Source organism: Diuraphis noxia, unplaced genomic scaffold (assembly GCF_037042655.1).
Source record: "Diuraphis noxia isolate RWA-SAM2 unplaced genomic scaffold, SU_Dnox_SAM2 contig0003, whole genome shotgun sequence".
Classification (NCBI taxonomy): domain Eukaryota; kingdom Metazoa; phylum Arthropoda; class Insecta; order Hemiptera; family Aphididae; genus Diuraphis; species Diuraphis noxia.
In genome coordinates, this window is record NW_028301713.1 from 20,843,170 (window position 1) to 20,865,194 (window position 22,025).

Consider the following 22,025-nt stretch of genomic DNA (forward strand, 5'->3'; position numbering starts at 1 on the left):
GTCAATGATCACATGATACGAGTTCATGAAATTATGCCAAATATATTTAATGATATATGGTTTTAAAAAAAAAATTAAAAAATAATAATGCATATGCAAATCAATGAAATTACAATATATTTAAAAAAATCTACTCTTTCTTTGATAATCAAAATAATAATATAGTTAAAATGATCATGGAATCAATTATATAATATCAAACAAAATAATAGTAGTATTGAATATAACAGATAATGAACGGGGGAAATAATAAAGATGTTAAAACATTCAATTGAGAATAGTATGACGATCATAAATATTTTTTCTTTGTTCTTTCACCTGTTTCTTCCATTTGTCTTGTTGATGACCAAATCGGTTGAGGACATTACTATTGTTGGCTACAGAAACCATTGGATCGCTTCCTCTCCTTGTATTTAAAGATACTGCTGGTGGGGCATCGTCCTATATTTCAAAGTAGTTTGGTAAAGAATGTTTGTTAATACATTTTTTAGTCATTATTCAATAATATAAATAAATAAGAAAGATAAGTACTTAAAAATTTAAATAAAAAATAAAAACAAACACATGCATTAAATTATTTCTAAGAAATAAAAAATTCACAATTATTTTAAATTTAGTGTTTATCACAATTTTATATTCAATATTTTTATAACAGGCATTAAGGGGCCTACAAAATCTAAAAGACACGTCTATTGTGTCCAGAAATTAACATATTTAACAACATCAAGCACACTGATCATGATGATTACGTAAAAAAATGTGTACATTATTCTAATGACAGCCTAAAACAAAACAAGCACAATAATATAAAACCCAAATAATTTGTCCAACTACAACAATATTTACTGTATAAACCATATCTTTCGACGAATATTTTTGTAATTTTTCCAATTTATTTTGACATGGTGATGTCAAAATACTTTTGCATAACACGGAATGTTAGGAAAGAACTGCTGTTATTGTATATTTTGTAAGAAAAACTGGGAGAGAATTGGTTGGACTTACAAAACTATTGCTATCGGATATGGTCGCCTCCAATAAAGAACATACCTCTTCGTTGGTGTGCTCTACGTATGCGCCAACTAGCTTGCGTCTTCTTATCATTGGCTCCAGACATAGCAGGAATAACATGTACATCACCAAACATGATATCACAAACAGCACAATTAATACAACCACCTAAATAATACATTATGTCAGGATTAGTAATATATTCAACTTATGTTAGAATAATTTGTTACTTTCATAGTTGTGGTGTTTCTACTCTCATAAGTACAAGTACATCGTGGGCATAATTCTTTTTTTGTATTATTCACTTCACCAATAATTGGTAAGCTCACTCCGTTACAATCACTGAAAAGTAATTGAGTTATTATTAATAATTTATAACATAAATATATAAGTCTACGATGAATATTATTCAACTCACTTGCTGGGAAGAACATTAGCTATATATAATTTATTGTACATTTCTGTACCATTCACAATAGTACAGACACATTTGCAACGAGCATCTTCATATGATTCAGCCTAAAAAAATATAATTGTTAAATAAGAAAATCATATTAAAAGTGAGCATACCTAACCAAGACACCTGGTCAGTAGGGTTATTGATCTAAATTTATACTTGGGAAATTTGAACTTACATTTAATAAAATATGATATACCGTGAAACCTCTAAATACCGGACACTCTCGGGCGCTTAAACGTCGTCCACTATTTGGAGGTGCCCGCTATTAAGAGGGGAAATACAGTGAGTACATATTTCGCCGTTCTCAAAATTCCATCCGTTATTAGGAGGTGTCCGCTATTGAGAGGTGTCCGTTAAAAGAGGTTTCACTGTATTAATAGAAAGGTAAAAAAATTTAGTGTTTATTACCTATAATTTGTTTTTTCTAGGGTTCCAGATACACAAAAAAAAATTTTATTTTGTGACTCAAGAGTCATGAAATGTTAGAAAAACAGTGATCAAAACCATTTGTTAAATTATTTTTTCTCATAATATACCTAATCATAGTTTAACCATTACCTTTTATTTAATAATTTATTGTGAAAACGTCTCCTTCATCACTTCTACTCTTTAAAACATGTTCAAGAGCAAGGTGGAAAATTTAAAAAATTTAATTTAGTATTTGACTTACAAGATAAATAAATAAAATTCAAGGAACAAGTCATAATATAACATGGCTATAAGATTAATAAACAATATGTATTTTTTGTATTTTAGTTTATAAAATGTGAATAGGTTATTAAAAAAATATAAACTTTTATTCGATTGCATATTTTTAAATTTGAAAAGCTCAAATCACGAACTCTGATCTTAAGAAATATATTTCATACAGTAATTACTAGAGTTATGATGTTGATGAATTTTGCATTTTTTCCCCTTTGATTCTACACAATGCTATCCTAACTAAAAATTTGTTTCATTCTCTCTTGATGCAGAATATTCTGATTTTATATTGCATCTTTTGGAATTTTTAGCCATAAATGCATTATTTTTGTTTTGTTTTTTTTAATGTCATTTTTCAACATTTTAAAGTCATTTTTTCATCTTTAAAGACATTTATTGTACTCTTTGTACAATGTGAGGAATTTTTCTCAAATTATAGATTTTAGGGCAATTGTTTATTTTTAATACCTATTGAAATTTATTTATAAATTATTTAAACGCTTAATATATTTATAATTCATATTTTAAATTACTATTACACCCATATCTCTAATAAAAATTATTATTTATAAATACATTTTTTCACTTACTTAATTAGTTTTTTAGATAATTTTTAAGGTCATTTTTTTGAAGTTTTTAGGGCATTTTCGCATTTTTTTGGGGCATTTTTGTGTGTGTTTTTTAGGTCATCAACATCCTACCTCTAGTAATTACTTATACCTAACTAATTGATAGATGAATGGACATTATTATTGAGGTATGTCCAAAATCGTAGTGTAAAAAGCTTACCTTTAACAAGGTGATCAACGATAACACGCCCACCAAAACAGGAATCTGGATCATTTTGTGTTGACCCGTGATACCTAATGGAAGTTACGTTTGACAGTAGACGGTACTACGGTAGAAAAAAAATTATGAGCATGACAATTACTATTATTATATTCTTAGAAAACTTTGAGAATTTGGTGACCGATAAAAATATTAACAGGATCAACAAATAATATGTTTAAACACAGACTACAATAATGGTCGATTCCTACTGTTCAAATCATCAATAGGAATTTTCACGATTGGCATGTTGTAATATTTATTATTGCGATGTTGTGTTCTCGATAATTATAGTCATAAAATTAAAAACATTTAAAATTGGTAGGTAAAAAGTACCCTAATCTACAACTATATAGACATAGGTAGGTATAGTAAATAACAGTACAGAATTGTGGAAATAGTAAAATATTATTATGGGAAAATAATTAATATCACGATCCAAGCGCTATCATTTCTCTATCAGAGTTCAGATAAGGCCACAACGAAATTGTCATGGATGAGACGATAACTATTTTGTAATAAATTGGTAGGCTAGCTACATCCTACGTAAACGTAATATTGTTTTAATTTCTTAATTAATTTACCCTGTTGGAAAGTCAGTAGATCTAATTCTGAAGAAACTGCAGTTATTTTAGTGTAAGATATTATAACCATTTAGTTTTTACCAATAACATCCTTTTAACCGTAGTCTAAAAAAAAATTCAAAAACGTTTAGGATTTTTTTAAATTCTAAAATATAGACGTTTTTTTATGTTATTTATTTATGTGGAGTGTGTGTTTTTATTAGATAATAAATACATATTTAGTATAAGTGTAAGTGTAAGAACCATACAATGTTATAATAATATAATGTATTTTTGAATATAATTTGAATTCATTTATTTTGAACTGATTTCAAATTTCAAATTCAAAACTACAAATTGGCTATTTTAGTATTTTTAAATTTTTAAAAAGGTTTTTTTAACAAATTATTTCAAAAAGTATTGGAAATTCTTAAGTTTGTCTTTTAAAATGTATCATCTAGATTCATTTTTCTAACAGAAGAGATTTAAAAATGGGAATCAAAGTATTTTTTCCACTATAAAATATTAAAATGTGAACCCACTGGCCACTTCACATAAAACAAGAGCCAATCATTATAAAATTACACATTTATTATTTAGAATCCATAATGTATTAAATAATTATTTTGAGTTCAAATAAGACATAAACACACTATGAGATGAGCACTATAGTAGTTCATGCTAAATGGCATATCTCTCACTGATGTATAAAAATTATATTATTTTTATATATTTGTGGTATCTCCATAAACATATTCTCAGCAATAATATTGGAAAATATTGTGTTTATTTATTAAAAATGTCTTCCTTGTATATTATTTACAAATATAGTAATATATCATTACTATTGTATTTAATACAATAAAACAAACAAAATTGGGTCAAACACAATATTCATTTTAAAATAAAATTATAGGTACATCTATATATTCTATAATTAGAAATTGTATAGGTATATTATTGACATAAATATCAACAATTTTTTGGTTTTCTTTAAATTAAATAATAATTTAATAATTTACATGGTTTAACAAAGATACAAATATAACTTAAAAATAATCAACAATAAATAAAAAATATATTTCATAATATGAAATTATAAATCAAATAGGTAACGGTTAACATGAAAAATATATCACAGGCAATATAATCATAAGAATCTATTACTTAAACATTTAGGATACAAATAAGAATGTCTTGATTACAGTTAATAGTATAGAAAAGCTTTGGTTAACATCAAAACATAATTAATTTTCAGACCTTTAATAATTATTAAAAGTATTAGATATGTTTAAAATAAATATTTATCATAAATTCTTAGATATATAATTACGTAAGAATGTTATATTATAAGTAATAATCTAATGTAAATATCATAATTTTTGTCAATATAGATTTGATTTATTAAAAAATTATTGTTAAAACTACAATTATAGCTAATATAGTAATAACTCATAAAAACAATATTTATTTATAGAATTTTATTTTAATTCAAAATATAATAAATATGAGCAATATATTTAAAATTCTGGGTTCAACTAATTGTCCAAGGTTATAAGTCATTAAAGACTGTAATATATAAAATAGTGTTCAGAATAAACACGAACATCATAAAATATACACTACATTAACTGTAAAACTTAGTGTACATACATTTTTTATGTTTAGAAAAGAGAATAATCAGTCATCTAACTGATGTTCATCAGTGCTGAGCATCTCATCAGGTGTTAAAGTGTGATCACAATATGGTTCTCAACACACCAATTATATCATTAATGATGTGCAAAATATTATTGTCCTCCTTCAAGATAAAGTATAAGTAATTACATATATTTTTAATTCTCTTGGCTTATGATGTTGCAGTTAGAAATTATTAATTGTAGATTAAGTGTATTATCAGTTACTACATTAAAAACTTGTATAGTTTTAATTATATAAGTTCAAATTAAAAATAAATAAATAAATAAAATATTTATAGATACTTTTAGATAAGATAATTTGACTTACATAGTACACCAATTGTACATAGTAATTTTTGTAGATTAAAACCATAGATAATGTATTAAGCTTCTTCAAGCACACTCGTTGGCTGATACATTTTCAAATTTAAAACATTATTAAGATTCATTTATAATAATATTATCATAGTCTAATTCTCGAATATCAGTTGAAAACTCTGTAGTAGTAGACAACAAAAACTGATTTAATGTTTTTTCAGTACATTCAGCAATGAATCTCAAAAATGGTCTAATGTCTCCTTTATTAGCAAATTCCAAAGTTCGATAATACCTATTGGAAGAGTTAATTTAAAAATAATTTTTAAAAAAATGTAATAAAACAAGATAGTTTTGAAATATAAAATATAAATTTTACTTATGTCTTTCTCCTTTTGGTATAATAACTGGTGGATAGCCAGCTTGCATTAAAATCATATTCATGAGTAGACGTGAAGTTCGTCCATTACCATCCGTAAATGGATGAATATGTACTAATTTGTAATGTGCTAGAGCTGCAAATCTTACAGGATGTAGTCGAAGAGTAGATTCAGAATTGAGCCATAAAGAAAAATTTTCCATTAATGTTCCAATGTGAGATGGACCTGGAGGAATATGACCACCAACAAATACCTAAGATAAATACAAATAAAAATAAATGATTAAAAAAAAAAGTATTCATAGATTATTAATACTGTTATACACACTTGTGTTTGACGAAAAACTCCACTTTCTAAAGGATCAACAAATCCCATTACTCGTTTATGAATTTCCAAAATATCATCAACAGATATACTACCAAGTCGATTGATTAATGTTGCATTTATATACTTAAGAGCTGCTTCTAAACCTATAATTTCATTGTGCTCAGCAATACTTCTACCACCAATGGCCATTCTAGTTTCTAAAATAGATCTAGTTTCTGATAAAGACATTCTATTCCCTTCAATACCAACAGTATGGTAAATGTGCTAAAAAAAAATTTGAGGTTCCAGTTAACAGAAAAAATATACACAATTATAATTAAAATATAATGAATATTTTTTCTACAATATTGTCTTCAAAAATATTTGTAACATTCTTATACATCTTTTAAAGGATAACTACATTACCTAACTAGTTTTAATTTTATAAAGTATATATAAAAGTCGATTTCTTAAGCATGATCACTCCATTTTTATGTTTACATCATGCATATATTAAAATTTTTTAATTTCTAAGTGTAGTTAAAGACAATATTTTTAAAAATTTAGGTTTCTCACAACATTGCAGTAACATTCTTTGGCAATATTAATTTTGGTTTTTCAAATGAGAACCTATACGATTAATGCAAATCGTGAATCAGGTGATTCTTCTAAAATGACGATGTATGGCTATCAAAATTTGAATACAAAGTTATTAAATTATTCTTCTTTAAATACTAAGATTAATAGTTTCTTAAACATTTTGAAATGGATACATCCTTGTAAATCATAGAAAGTATAAAATATAAAATATTGTTAATAATTACTACTTAGTTAAGTATTCAAAAATATTGTCTTTGATTATGTTTAAAACATACAAAAATTATAAATTTAAATATATACATAATCTTTTAAATCATATCTTTGTTTTTAAGTACCTGAAAATATGCTTCTTTTTTCGCTCTTCTAAGAGCCATATTAGAATCTGATATTAAAGCCATTTTATCTCTTTTTTCGTCAATACGCTTGAGCTGTTGCCAATCCAAATCATCAACAATAATTTGAGTTCTCTTACGATTGATCAATGCCTCTTTATGTTTTGGACTATGTATAAGTGCCTGTTGAATATATTTTAAGTAAATTAAAAGGTCTAAGAAATTTATTTTTAATTAACAAACCCGATAGTACATCTGATCGGCTGTTACAATGTCGCCTCGAAGTGTTTCAATTAGTTCACCATAGCCATTTAATAAATCAGGATTTTTTGGAGCAAGTGCAATACCGTGTTCGATAAGTTTCAATGCTTTTTCACCTTTACCCATCGATTTCATCTCATTGGCAGCAACCAGTGACATTAACGCTTCTAAATTATCTTGATCAGCTATGTAATATAAATTATAATAAAATATATATGAAAAACAGATTGAGTCATTGTTTAAACTTACACACAACATCCACATCTGTTTCTCTGATGATTAGTTCATGAGTATCATGATACGAATCAACAAATTCATGATCATCAAAATCAATAATGGAAAACGGGCGACGCACGATCAGATGTCTGGTATTATCGTCAACATACGGCGAGTAGTATTTATTAAAAAATATACTAGACAGTGCTCCGAACAAAAATATTAAGATCACCGAATAATATTTATACATTACCCCATTGGTTTGGTATAATTTCAGAGTTAAACACTTCATGATTAGAATCTTAGATCATCGATATAATTTAATAATAAATAACACTTCACGATGGCCCGGCAATGTACACAACAGGGCTCGTTTCCGTCATGATCTTCGCGAGGGTAATTGATCCAAAAATGACTCTGTCCATAATTCAAACCTCTCAGTATCGATGATGAATAATAAGCATATTGTTCAGTGGATTCGTACGATACGAACTGAGATCATCTTGATCGTTTGATGCGGTGGCACATCTAACAACGAACACGTAAATCGAATACAAAATTAATAATTACAACATAGCCAATAGTGGCCAAGTAGTCTCATAAAAACGGATTTAGTTTTCATACATACTCGTCAGCCGTCGGTCATCACCGCCCACCGGTAAATCTTAAATTTGTATCCTATTCTGTGGTCCACAAGTATTTGAGTATTCAGAGTATTTGAGTCGTCACTCGTCACCATTGAGTATTAAATTTTGAGTATGTTAGCTCGTCACCCGTCATTTGTCAATCGCCAGCATGATAAGCTGATAAAACCATTATGAAGTTATAAATTATTGATAACAGTTAAAGATAATATAATCTATGAATGTTGCATCGTGCTCGCTTACGAGACCGAAATCGAAATTCAAAATTCAAAATTTAATATTATACCTATAGGACAAAATATTATTATTTGTAATATTTTATACTTACTCTGTGGTCAGACGTCAGTAGAATAGTAGAACACTCGACCATTGATATTTGATAATAACGAATAATTATTAATTTCCAAAACTTAAATGGTGTGACTTGTGTGTGTACTCGAATAGTTCTCATTCCGTTTATTTTTTTAGTTTCTGATCGTGTTTGAAAAACATTTTAAGAGCACTATGGTGTCCATTGGAAAGTGTCAGCGGTGGTACTGCTGTTTTCAAAAAACGTCCACTAAACGCTTAATAAATTCCTTGTACGGTGATTCGTCAAGATCAAAGTATTCCAATCACGGTATACAACTTAGGCATATGTCAAACGTCAATGATTCAAAAAACTCGAGTGAAACAGACGTAAAAAAATTGTTGGAAGACAGCACAGTTCCAGAAGAGTCATCCGTTGTTGGAGACACTGAAAACTGGACAACGTCTCCATACCCAAAAGGTTTGAAATGCCCATTCAAAACAGTATTTGATTTAATTTATCTGTTATTTATAATCAGGTTCATATGTACCTCATAAAAACCAGTCACAAGCGCAGCACGCTCTACGACCAAAGGTGGACCCCAAAGAAACGTCAATACTGATGTTTCCCGGCCAAGGTACCCAGTTTGTGGGAATGGGAAAAAATCTGTTAGTGTTTCCTCAGGTTGTAGAGATGTTCGATGCTGCCAGTGAAATACTGAAGTATAATCTGTTGAAACTTTGTTTGGAAGGACCAAAATCTAAACTGGATCAGACCATCTATAGTCAACCAGCAATTTTTTTATGTTCCTTGGGCGCCGTTGAGAAACTAAAAGAAGAGCAACCTAGTGCCATTGAAAATTGTATGGCTGTTGCTGGTTACAGTATTGGAGAATTCGCTGCGCTTACATTTGCGGGATGTTTTTCGTTCGAACAAGGTAATGAATATCTATTATAATCAGAATTTTAATTCTGCCATAAGCCTCTCTAATATAATTGTATAATTGTCGAGGCGTCAAAGTCTCTGACTAAAAGTTAATTTAAAAAAGAAATTCTGTAAAATTTTTCGACTTTTTCAGCTGTCAGTTTAGTTAAAGTACGCGCTGAAGCGATGCATTATGCTTCAGAAATTGAACCAGGTGGAATGGCAAACATTTACATAAGACCTGATTCTAAGTTAAATTATGCTTTGAAAATGGCCAGAGATTGGTGTCTGGATAAAGGAATTGAAAAACCAGTTTGTTCTATATCGAACTATTTGAATCCTGATTGCAAAGTGGTTGCTGGACATTTAGAAGTAAGGATTATTTGAATTGGTCTCTGATTAAAAATCTTTAGTACAAAAAATAATTTTTTTTGTTATTTTTGTACTCCTTGAATGATATAATAATTTTTTAAATAATATTATGTACTGTATTTAAAATTTTAAAGTTAGGTTTAATTTTCCTAGATTGTTTCATAATTAGACATTTGTTTAAATATGAGATCTACCTGACCTATAATCAATTCAAAACCAGTCAAATTAAAATCATAAGATTATTTTAGTTATAATTAATTAGTAATAAAAAAATACAATTATACAGGATTACATTTATTAATGTCAAAATCAGTCTAACAAAATATCTGTAAAAAAAAAAATAATGTGTTGTAACTCATAAGCTTTATTATTTAATTGATCATTTAATTATTATTAACTATTACTTGGGCTATGCATGAATGATGCATAATAATACAATTGAATAGTTTGTGTACAGGAGATTTTATTTCCAAATTTCTTTTAAATTACAGTATTAATATTGTGAGTGAAAATGTTTATGACTTAATGGATAAAAAATATTTATTGATTTTTATAATTTTTTTTTCAGGCATTAAAGTATTTGGAATCCAATCTAAAACAATATAACCTTAGAAAGATGCAGAGGTTAAATGTTTCTGGTGCGTTTCATACAGAACTCATGCGGCCTGCTGTTGAACCTTTTGCAGCTGCACTTCATAAAATAAAAATAGCAGAACCTATGATAGCTGTCCACTCAAATATTGATGGAAAACGTTATCATAACAGCAGCCAAGTGTTTAGAAATTTACCCAAACAAATATACAAACCTGTGAAGTGGGAACAGACGTTACACATACTATATGAACGTCCAGTGGGCTCAACTTTCCCCGATACCTTCGAGTGTGGACCAGGCTCAACCCTTAGAAGTCTATTAAAAACTGTTAATTCGAAAGCCCATTCTTCATGTCGGACTATTGATATTTAATGTACATATTGAGTAGGAAAGTAGCTTTAAAAAAAAAAAAAATGTATTTGTGAATCAACACCAGCTAATTGTTATAGACTAAAGACTAATAGATCAATTCCATCAATAGCTAATCACATCCTCTGAGATTTATAATAAACAAATAAACTTTTTATGGTATATATTTAGATACATGATATAAAATTCTATAATTTATAAAACAGTTACCATTTTATCAGAAATATATTATCAATAAATATATTGTCATAATTCTACTTTAGAACCCGGGAAATGTTTATATTTATTGATTATTCCTGTGAAGTTTTTAATGAAACAAATTAATGTGACATTAGTAAATTCTAATGTTGATCAGACTTTAAAAGCTATCTTTACGATCATTCTCAATGAGTTATGGCGCATATGATAATGAGGACTTCTGGTGATCTTAGTTTAATGGCCGAGTTATGTATATGATTATATAAAACTCAATACATTAAACGTTTAGCACTTTTTTTGTCTTAAGAGGTTTTAACTTATGAATTAACATTGTTGATTGTCATACAATTTTGTTATTTTTTAAACACTTAATTATAATTTAAAATTGTAGCAATGTGAAAAAGCAATATCAGCACGACTGTAACTGCCCAGTTGTAACCGAGTGTGACCGATGCGCGCCCTGAGATCTGCCTATATGCTCTATGCTCACTATTTAATGCTGTTTTACCAAAAAGTTTGATGTCCAAATCTGCAGTGCTGCACTACGCCTCTGTATAATTTGGATGCGTTTGTAGTGTTCTAACAAATATTATTTTATCTCAAATAGGTACTCCAAGTATGTGCTGTTTAGAGTTTGAGAAAATTAATTATTGGGTAAATCAATGTTATTGAGCACTTTTGAACATAGGTCAAAAAGTATGTATTAAGTCTCCATAAAAAAAAGCGTTACAATATATATTTTGTAAGTAAATATTCAAAAATTGTGTGTGATTGTTACATTATTTTTGTTGTACAAGTCCGCATACAAATCTTTGTTTGTGTCCTATATCTGTTCGACGTAATAAAAAGAATTAACAATAATAGCTTTTTTTCCAAGGGGGGAGGGGCAAAATAATTTAGACAAAATAAATGAAGATTTTTTTATACATTTAATGCTTACATTTTTAAAAGTATTTATATTATGTTTACTAAATCGGTGCGTTAAAAGTAATGTTTGAGAAACAAATTTAAAATTCTAGGGGGGAGCAAGTGCCCCGTCTTGTCCAGTCCCCCTGGGGACGCCCTCGTAAATATGTAATAATATAATATATATTATGTTCTTTCACAGTTCGCGTGCCACCAACGTACATATAAAAATATGCATTCACACGTTTCTACGCCAATAGTGCCAACTAAAAAACTATTGGTATATGGTAATGTATAATTATGGAAATATATAGCATTAATAACTTACTATTATTGTGATAATAATTTCCCAGTACCTACCCACACAATGTTATATTTCCTCAAAATTATAGAAATAGTCGTTATTCCGCCAACAACACCGTCTCGTTCGCGTTGGCTTGTTTTAAAATCACATATAGTTTTGGTAACTCAGGTAACTATAGCCGCAGAACGTTATTCGAGTGGGCAGTGAGCTAATACCTATTTTTCGAATAAAAACCAAATGTTTAAAAATACTTTTGCATACTTAACAACACTGTCTATATATTGAGTCCAGGTGTGGCGAACTTTTTTGGGCCTAGTGCCAAATTTTTACAATCAAAGATTTGACAACTTTATTGTTCACGTGCTCTGTACCCATTAAATAGAACATGATCAATTTTACATGGGAATATTGTTATTTTTAAAATTTGTTACAAACAACACTATACGAATATCGTAATTTTTAGCGTGCCATTGAAATTTGTCAAACTTGCCACTTTTGGCACGCGTGTCGTGGGTTCGCCACCTGTCCTCTTGTGCCGGAGTTGTGCATACGTTATGCCTATCGTAGCATTTAAGTTTTTAATCGGTTCAATATATAAATTATAACATTTATAATATTAATAGTATCGTATCATTATAATATATTTATGTTTATTGACAATAAGTCAATAGTAGTACAATAAGTACGTATAATGAATAAATATTAAATATTAAACAACTGTTTAGTAAAATACGTATTTACGTTGATACTACTGTACTAGGTAGGTAGGTATTAGGTACCTCCTAATAACGTTATCTGTACCTAAGTACTTTAATATAATTAATCAATATTGAACCTTATTGAGTTTAGAAGTTTAGATTAGATTCACCGTGTAAACGAAATAAATTCCGAAAACATATGACGACCATATTTCAAACTTGTGAACGAGCTGCGAAATAACGTATTATTTTTCTACAGACGCTTAAAAAATTTGATTTTATAGTTCCCGATGTAATACCTATTATTCGATATTTCGATGAAGGTAGTATAGTTAATTCCTACCCACATATTGTACGGGTACCAATTTTTTTTATGTATTATAGGTACGTTTATTTATTTATTTTTGTTATAACCCGACTGAATTTAGGAAAATATATTATCCTAATGGCTATAATATTGTAACGATTATATAGGCTTAATTTTATTCAATTAATTGTCCAATTATTAATAATTTAATGGATCGTCGAATATACCGTTATAATATTATATTCATTAATCAATAATCAAATAATGAATATAATATCTTGACCTAATTCTATGAAATAAAATAAATATTGTTATTGTGTATAGTTTTGCGTGTAGAATAGGTATTTCGAATTTTGATAATTATTCCGATTTCAATGGAGTAACTGGTGCCATCGTGTATTTCATTATGCGGTTCGGACTGACTGAAGCTACGTACAACGACGAACCGTCCTTCGAAATGGCTATGTCGTGCGGCACTTTGATGGCCTGAAAAACAAGACACAATAAAATTGTAATGATTTATAGATAAACATAACACCTATAAATATTATAAGGAACTACGCATTTATACGAAAGTTTGAATGTTCTGTAAATATATTAGATTATAATAAGATACAATAGCGGCGTGTACTACGCGTATCTGTGCCAAATATTACTGTAAAATATTTACATAATACGTGCGTAGTTATACATATATACAAGGTGTAACAGATAGAACTGACTTATGGAATAACTTTTGTTCAAATTAATATATATTATTTTTTTACCACACGTGCACATAATACCGAAGTGGTAAATTTTTTTATTTAATTTATTTATTCCAATATAATCCGGCCGATAAATTCAACATTCCGTTAAATTTGTGAACACCCTAATAGCTGTGTATACCAAAAAAAAATATTTTTTATTTAAATATTTCCAATAAAATTAGATATCGCCATTTTGTAGGGTTTATTTTTCTGAAAATATTAGCGTTTCAAAATGTTATTGTCCTTAATTTCCTGATTTTTAATATTTTTTCTAGTTTTGAAGAAATAAAATGTGATTATAATTATAGGCACACTGAAAGCGTTAGGTTAGTTTGTGCGGCGTTTCACATGTTTGATAACACTACGGTGTAAATAATTCGCAATTTTTCTCAAAACTAAAAATCAGGAAATTAACGAAAATAAAAATTTTGAAACGTCAATATTTTCAGAAAGTAAACTACAAAAAGGCTAAAGCGATTTTTTTTGGAAATAATTAAATAAAAAACATCTTTTTTTCTAACTTTTTTACCAAAACATTAAAATAAATTAAAATATGAAATAAATGTAGTTCTCATCCCTGTGAGTCTTATTACAAATAACCCAGCATTTTGATACCTCCATTATTTCGGCAGATACCGCAATGGGTAAATCCTCGCGGGACACCCTGTATATATATATATATATATACCATTTTTTATTGCAAAGTGTAATCATTATAATTGCATTGTAAATACTCACTGAATTTTTCGATAGTGTCCAATGATCGACAATATTCTCGGTCATAGGGTTTATGGTAAATCCTCGTACCGGTATCAGAGGTGATGTAGGTCCATTGACGGCGTAAATAAAATCACCTTCAAAATTCGAAATTCGAATCAAGTCAAACCTGCTAAACGACACGGGTACCTATATCATACCCCCCCCCCCCCGGAATCGGCACCATAACCCTTTTAAAAAACACCTGAACACATCATCATACCGTGATTGGTTATCGCGAACACCCGTCCCAAGTCTGGCTGTTGAATCGTTAACGGGGCCTGTTCTTTGCGTTCTGTCGAAAGCTCGGCTCCCCTGCACACGACTCTCATATCTTCGCGGTCAGCAATACAGACGAGGTCGTGTTGTTCGAGCAACGCCACGCTGTGAGGTACTTGAAGGCTAAGAAATTCTAATAATAAAAATGATTCATAACACGATCAAATTAAAAAAAACTGCACCATACTCAAAGTATAGATATTATACGACGGACGTTTTCTAAGCTATATATGCCTATAAAAATCTCAAAACTATATAAATATCGTCTTTCAGGCTAAATGTCTATGTAACCTGTATAGACAATATAATAATATATACCTATAGGTGCAATCTATAGCCTGTTGGCTGTTAACCTGTTCAGTTAGAAATTAACAAAGTTTAATTGACAGTGGAAATAACTTGGCTTTTCTCGGTTGATTTAAAAATAATCCATCGAAAAAAAAAACATTTTGAAATAATTTGTCGTCAATACGTAAATATTATTATGAAATAAAAATAATCCAATATGTACCTATTGTACTTACACAAACATTTCAGTTATTTTTCTTGACAAAACAATTTTGGAAATTATTGTAAAATATATTGATTGAATTATTGATCATATATTTAAATGAATTATTTTCATTAATTTTCCCACCTTTGCCTGTTTATAAAAATAAATTGCAAATAAAATGTTGTTAATAATTATCGCCTAACCATTTCATAACCAAAATTATTTTTTAAATCGTTTTTCATAGACATTTTCCACTTTGCCGAAATTTATAATAATGTCTAGACTCTAGACACCTATTTATTGTTGGGTATAGATATTTAAATAACAAGTAAAAACACATTTACACATTAATGGTTTTGATTTCACGTAATTCTATGTATTCTTATCAAATTTTGCGAATAAAATAAGTTATTCATACTATTCGCATGATAATAATATAATAAGAGTAAAATTAGACGTTTTCAACCAAATGATGGAAATTAAATTAAATTTTAAAATGCCCTCTACTATAACGAAAACAAAATAAAAATTGCACCTATGAATTTTGAATCGTTCCAGCTTTACTACTAGTTACCTATAATACAGTGTATGACATCCAATAAATATGAGTTACGACTTTACGAGTGATCAAAATTAATTGATTTGAACATTCCATTTTTAATGTATGTATATTATTTTAGTAATTTACCGTTGGCGTGAGGAAAAACTCGCAGCAACTCTCCTCTGCTTGTGTACTTTAAGACTCTAGAGTTGCAGTATCCGTCAGCAATGAAAATGTCACCGGTCGAAGCGATGGCCACAGAAGTAGGTTGGCACAATGTCCTGTATCCTTTGCCGTTCTCGAATCTCTTGCCAAAGGTTAACGACGCTCTGGGAGCTCCGGGCGAAAACTGTTTATTTTTTTTATCACCATCATTATTCCGTTATATGTCTACATGCGTTGTGGATGGGTTTAAATGTGTTTGAGCGGAAAATTATAATACACATATATATTTATTTAAAAAAGTGGTGTTTTTTATAACCTTAAACACTTGATGCATGGCCACATCTGTGACCCACACGTTCCCCTGGTGATCTATTGTGATGCCGTGGGGCATGTAGAAGAAACCGGCTCCCCAGCTAGATAAAACCTCGCCGGTTTTCGGACTCAGCGTGACGATGGTGTTTGTTAAAATGGGACCTTCCTCTATGTGTTGGAAGTGGAACGTATCGTTGAACGAACTAGACAAATTTGACCAACACTAATTATTGCAATGAACGTTCTGCAGCAAAACAGTGTTAAAGTGTTAAAGCGGTTCCCAAACTGTTTCAGGATCTTTTACAAAATGGTAGAGGAGATCCCGACTGTCAAAGAAGAGGAAGAGAGGGAAAGGCAGGCAGAGGAAGCCTAACGCGGACGAACCATGAAAGTGACGGACGGAGGACCGGTCGCAGAGGGACAATCTGGAATGTGATGGCTGCGAAGCCGGCTCATCGAAAAGAAAAGATTTGACGGTTTTTAACAAAAATGTATTCGATATTTCTACCGGTTTTTATAAATAACTTAAATTTTTCGTGTATAATAAACGACGCTGTCGACGTAATGCAGTTCCGGAAAGAAAAAAAAGGTTCCCAAACTACAGTGCACTGTGCACCGCGGTCTAAGTCTCGTAATAAATGTAAAGATTTTTTTTTTAATGCGTTATTACTTTGTCCTGTCTTTTTTAAGGTATTCACAGCAGGGCACCGAGGCTATATAAGTCAAAAAAAGGTCACCACGGAAAAAAGAGTTTGAGATCAGCTGGTACAATTGAATGGTTGTACTACTCACTTCTCGTCCCAGACACGGCTTCCCCGATGGAAAATCACAGGTTGTCCGACCGTGTTTATCGCCACCCCGCTCACTTGTCCGAGGCGAGGTATCGGGCTCCTTGGCCATCCTTCTACTTCTTGGGGCCTATTTATGTCCTGTTCATATTATATCGATTAAGACTATTGTAATAGCCGTTTATTACAAAACATTTAAAAGATATTATACGTAAGATATTATAATTAAAACACAATTTGACATATTATGTTTAAATATTAAAAACAATATATTATTGTATTGTACGGTTTTGTACATTTGTACCTACTCTATAGAGTATATATAAGTATATATAAGTAAAAATAATTGTAGTTAACACTCTATACTTTCAACAAAAATACTTGCTTACAGAAAAAAGATAACTCATGTGTGTCGACAAGCCGAAATTGGGGGGCGGGGATTAGCCCCCAATTTTATCTGTATCCCTAACCGTTTTTTAATCGTATTTTAGTTTAAAATATTAATTATCAGTGTTTGCAATGCTGCTGACAAATTCTAGCCCTTACCCAACCAATGTTTGTATATTGTATGTATTATATACGAAAATTGAAATACATATAAAACTATAAGATGTTTTGTCTCTTGTAAATGTATAAAATAATATTATATATTAATTTATAATAACATGAAATCAGTTACTTTGTTTTTTTGTTAATAATTATGCTCTTCAAATATAAATAGCCAGAAGAGATTTGACACTTTGCCAAGTATTCATATTACTGGTTTTTAAACCATATATTATAAACATTTAAGATTTTCTACTACCTAAGATTATTTCCGATGTTTATGCGATAACAAATCGAAAATTACTTTTTATAAGCGTTTAACGCTCAAATTTTTACGAAATTTGTATAAAATCTCGAAAATACATAATATGTAAATTGTTTTGTAGTGTAAAATCTATACAATTTTTAATTTTAATACTTAAAGCTGAAAATATAGGACAAAATTCTTTAAAAGTGATTCTAGTTTACTGGAATCAAAAAAAAAAAAATAATAATAATATTTACCATGCGTAAAGCCACATAATTTCTTTATGAGTGTTATATATAAGTTAATATTCGACTACATCGTAGTATATAAAACGTAGTATTTACGATTTTTGTTACAATTAAATAAGTATAAATTAATCGTAGAAATTTGAAACGGTTTTAAATCCTCTATACTTTATAAAATTATTATAATTACCGACGATAGCTGATCGAAGCTTATTTAGCATATTAAAATTAGCAATTAGCGAATGATAATCTAATAATTACAAAAACTCGTATAGCCATCATAGCTGTTGTGAATCTATATAGTATCCATAAATAGATATATACAGGGTTTCTCAGAAAGATCCGAAAAAAAATAAAATAAAATTATGCTATAATTAAATGAATGACAAAAATTGTTAATACTTTATGATAAGTAAATAATTTAAGAAATATAATCATGTCGGTAAATTCTCAAAAATCATATTTTTTAAAAAGTTATTACGTTTCAAATAAATTTAACCAAAACAATATTGAATCTTAAAAAATTTTCAAAAAATAAACTACTTTGACTGGGATAAATCTTTTTACCATCAACATTTTTCATATAGTCAGATTCACAAGTAGGCTATTTTGAATTTATCCAAAAATTTTTTTTATCAGTTTATAAGATTTTTATTTTCAGTATTAAAAAACAAAAAATTATACTAAAAATGTAGCCCAAGAGTTTATGAATTATATAGAAAAAAAATATTAATATTGAAAACAAAATTCCATATGTCAGATCATATACCTACCATCATATTATAGCAGGTTATCGACAGCCACGACAGGGTTACACAAGTTTATTCTAATTTTATTGTTTATTTCAATACAGTAGGTAATAAATTAAAAATTAAATTTAGAATTGTTTGCGCGCGATGACGAAAAAACATGCATCTCGCTCCATAACCCTGCATACTTATGTCGTACCTATGCACGTTCATCGGAGGTATCGTTGGTCGACAATATAATGTTATCATGCTATTATGCAAATATTATTATAATGTACTCGCCTGTGACGACAACGGCAATGACAGCGGCGGAAGTGGCGACGATTCAGTGGCGGTCGCACCGGAGTCGTCGACGGTTTCGCCACCGCCGTACACTACGCGCTTGATCTCATCGTAAAAACTGCTGTCCACCGGCCAACCGACGGCCAACACGGGGCACGTGGCCAGAAAAGCGACTAGGCAGACCGTGGTGGCCAACGGCCACAAGACGTACGTCGGCTGATGACCCATTGCGCGGCGGAGTAACTGTGGTCTGCGGGTGTGACGCGATGGAAGTGGGAGCGCGTGTGGGCGCTATCGGTACGTGAAATTTAAGCGTGTGAGGAGTAGTATATTATATTATGTTAAGACAGTGCATAAAATATTTCGTTATCTGTACATTGGCACGGCGGCGGCAACGACGTTTCACAATTATTTTGACCTTGGCGAAACCACCACCGCGCGGGATCAATAGGTATGCCACAGCGATGGTCGGTTTGATCGCCAGAGAGCGCCGTGTCACCCGCTCCACCCGCCCTTAAATTACACGCTTCTCCTACTACCAACCCCCCCCCCCACACGAAACGTCGATGTTGGGTAGCTGGAAAGATGACCCCAGACCCACCCCTGCAGCTGCCTGACCCGTCCCACCACTGCAAGTTATGGACGCTATACTCTTGATATTGGTTACAAATTTTTTTTCACTCGTTTTTCGGTTTTTATAAAATAATTCATAATGGTGTCTAATATATGATGGCCGAAGGAAGAAGAGTCAGATCCAAAAATATTTTGCTTTTAAATTCAAATCAATTTTATGCGAAAATACACTCGCGGATCGAATTATGATCATAAAATACGCACATTCGCTCAACTCAAATATTCTATTCTATTATTAGATACTCTCAAATAAGGAAATTTATACTTAGTTTGAAATATTATTACATAATTTCGTATTGTTTTCATACCTTTTTTTCGCTAGTGATATCGCAACTCAGGTGCAGGGCGGTGCGCATAGTTTGTAGTGACGAGACAAGAAGTCCAACATCGTCTGTTTAGAGATAATTTTTTTTTGAGAGGGCTTCATGGGCTGACCATCAGAGTCCGTCGCCCTTGAAAGATTTGCCGCGATCGTCGTCCCACCTATGATGGTACCTGCAGGTACCATTCCTATAGGAGGAGGAATTAAGAGACTTGGCTACACCATTAGCATCATCGTGATAGCCATTGACGTAGCGACTAGCGAGGGTGAGACAGGGGGCACTTGCCCACCCCTGCGCCCCAAATCGAATTAAAACAATTTTTTTAATTTTTTTTTAATTGAAATAATCAAGTTAGTCAAAATATTTTTACTATCCTAAAATTAATGGCAGACATAAAAAAATAATATACATCATTGTAAAACCAACACATTTAGAAATCTTTAATTATTTATTATAGGTATACCCATCAATAGTCATATTTTATAAACAAAACACTTGTTTTATACTAGAAATTATCTTATAAATTTAAAGAATATAACTACTTACTCCTTATTTAAAAGCATTATTTAAAAAAAAATATTAGTCATAATATTATTTAGTTTTATAAGATTTAGAAAATATTTATCATTATTTTTTATTTATATTAAAATCGAAAAATTGAATAAAAGCTTTATCGTACATTCGTGTAGGTACAACTATTTATTTTTATTATTATTCAAAATACTTATAGCATATTATACTATACTCGTAGTTCAAAATATTTCTGAAAATGTCGAAAATTTTGTTTTTATCAATAATCGATACCTAATATTTAATAAATAATTTTTGAAAATATAGAAATTGATCTGAAGCTAATTTTTGCATTTTTAAAATCTTATTTTCAATAAGTAATGAAAATCACAAAATTATATTTTTCAACTATTTTAGTTATTTAACTGTTTTGTAGCTCAAGTCGTGTATAACGTAAAACTATACATAAAAAAAATACTCAAAAATACCTAGCTACTTATTGTCTTATATGTATATACAATTAATGTAGAAAATGATTTTAAAAAATATTACAGTCAGCCATGAATTTTTGCGGTTTCCTCGCCACAAATCAATTGCCATTGTACACTGAGTATACTAATTTGTTTAAATTTCCGCAATAAATTGAACAATTTCAAAAAAATCTTCCAACGTGGTTTTCAACCTCGCTTCAATGTATGTGACGCATTATTATGTTAAATTTTATAAAAAATGAACACTTCACACAACTTATTATAGAATAACAATCGTTTGCTTCAACATCAGGTCAAAGATCCAAAGATGACATATATATATTTAATAGCCATTATACTCACTACTCATATAACAAAAAATACGAAAACAAATAGATAGGATAATAATAGAAAACCGATGATAAAATAATGTACTTATTATTTCGTTCTTGTATTGTTTTACTGAAATAACATAATTGAACATTTATTATAATTTCCAACTAGGTAATTAAATAGTCCAACTTATAAATTTGTTGTTCAGTAAATTTGAACCATTAGAAGTCACTTGGGACAATTTTTTTTAAATATACGCACTTGATTAATTGAATAATGTTCTTTCTTTTTTTAGCTTTGATAGGAATTATTTAGTTTTGTAACTATTTATAGCCTTTGATAGATACA

General features: G+C 29.8%; 4 protein-coding genes across 7 annotated transcripts; 1 reads left to right on the forward strand and 3 right to left on the reverse strand.

Annotated features, from left to right (window-relative positions):
- Positions 1 to 100: 100 nt before the first annotated feature.
- On the reverse strand, positions 101 to 3,412 carry LOC107163746 (uncharacterized protein CG1161). Of its 2 annotated transcripts, none has more exons than XM_015511304.2 (5): positions 2,963 to 3,412; positions 1,430 to 1,530; positions 1,242 to 1,353; positions 1,006 to 1,179; positions 101 to 441 (listed from the first exon to the last, which is right to left on the reverse strand). In XM_015511304.2, exons 1-5 carry the CDS (start codon positions 3,014 to 3,016, stop codon positions 268 to 270), a joined length of 615 nt encoding a protein of 204 aa, XP_015366790.1. In that variant the 5' UTR covers positions 3,017 to 3,412; the 3' UTR covers positions 101 to 267. The 2 variants fall into 2 exon arrangements, with proteins under 2 accessions (XP_015366790.1, XP_015366791.1); XM_015511305.2 differs by having other exon boundaries at positions 1,051 to 1,179; positions 2,963 to 3,410.
- Positions 3,413 to 4,597: 1,185 nt separating this feature from the next.
- Fic (FIC domain protein adenylyltransferase) lies at positions 4,598 to 8,443 on the reverse strand. Of its 3 annotated transcripts, XR_016190759.1 has the most exons (8): positions 8,282 to 8,443; positions 7,687 to 8,181; positions 7,420 to 7,622; positions 7,180 to 7,359; positions 6,266 to 6,529; positions 5,938 to 6,191; positions 5,572 to 5,853; positions 4,601 to 5,365 (listed from the first exon to the last, which is right to left on the reverse strand). XR_016190759.1 is itself a non-coding variant. In XM_015511297.2 (7 exons), exons 2-7 carry the CDS (start codon positions 7,943 to 7,945, stop codon positions 5,682 to 5,684), a joined length of 1,332 nt encoding a protein of 443 aa, XP_015366783.1. In that variant the 5' UTR covers positions 7,946 to 8,181; positions 8,282 to 8,443; the 3' UTR covers positions 4,598 to 5,681. The 3 variants fall into 3 exon arrangements, 2 of the variants coding, with proteins under 2 accessions (XP_015366783.1, XP_015366784.1); XM_015511297.2 differs by having other exon boundaries at positions 4,598 to 5,853; XM_015511298.2 differs by having other exon boundaries at positions 4,598 to 5,853; positions 8,278 to 8,440.
- A 72-nt stretch (positions 8,444 to 8,515) lies between these two features.
- Positions 8,516 to 11,108, forward strand: beg (malonyl-CoA-acyl carrier protein transacylase beg). Its single transcript, XM_015511335.2, has 4 exons — positions 8,516 to 9,066; positions 9,125 to 9,523; positions 9,665 to 9,882; positions 10,451 to 11,108. Exons 1-4 carry the CDS (start codon positions 8,802 to 8,804, stop codon positions 10,844 to 10,846), a joined length of 1,278 nt encoding a protein of 425 aa, XP_015366821.2. The 5' UTR covers positions 8,516 to 8,801; the 3' UTR covers positions 10,847 to 11,108.
- A 647-nt stretch (positions 11,109 to 11,755) lies between these two features.
- On the reverse strand, positions 11,756 to 19,843 carry LOC107163745 (peptidyl-alpha-hydroxyglycine alpha-amidating lyase 2-like). The gene is made up of 7 exons (XM_015511303.2): positions 19,409 to 19,843; positions 17,344 to 17,480; positions 16,556 to 16,754; positions 16,222 to 16,423; positions 14,985 to 15,173; positions 14,744 to 14,859; positions 11,756 to 13,742 (listed from the first exon to the last, which is right to left on the reverse strand). The coding sequence occupies exons 1-7, from the start codon at positions 19,634 to 19,636 to the stop codon at positions 13,617 to 13,619; spliced, it is 1,197 nt and encodes a 398-aa protein (XP_015366789.1). The 5' UTR covers positions 19,637 to 19,843; the 3' UTR covers positions 11,756 to 13,616.
- Between the last annotated feature and the right edge of the window lie 2,182 nt (positions 19,844 to 22,025).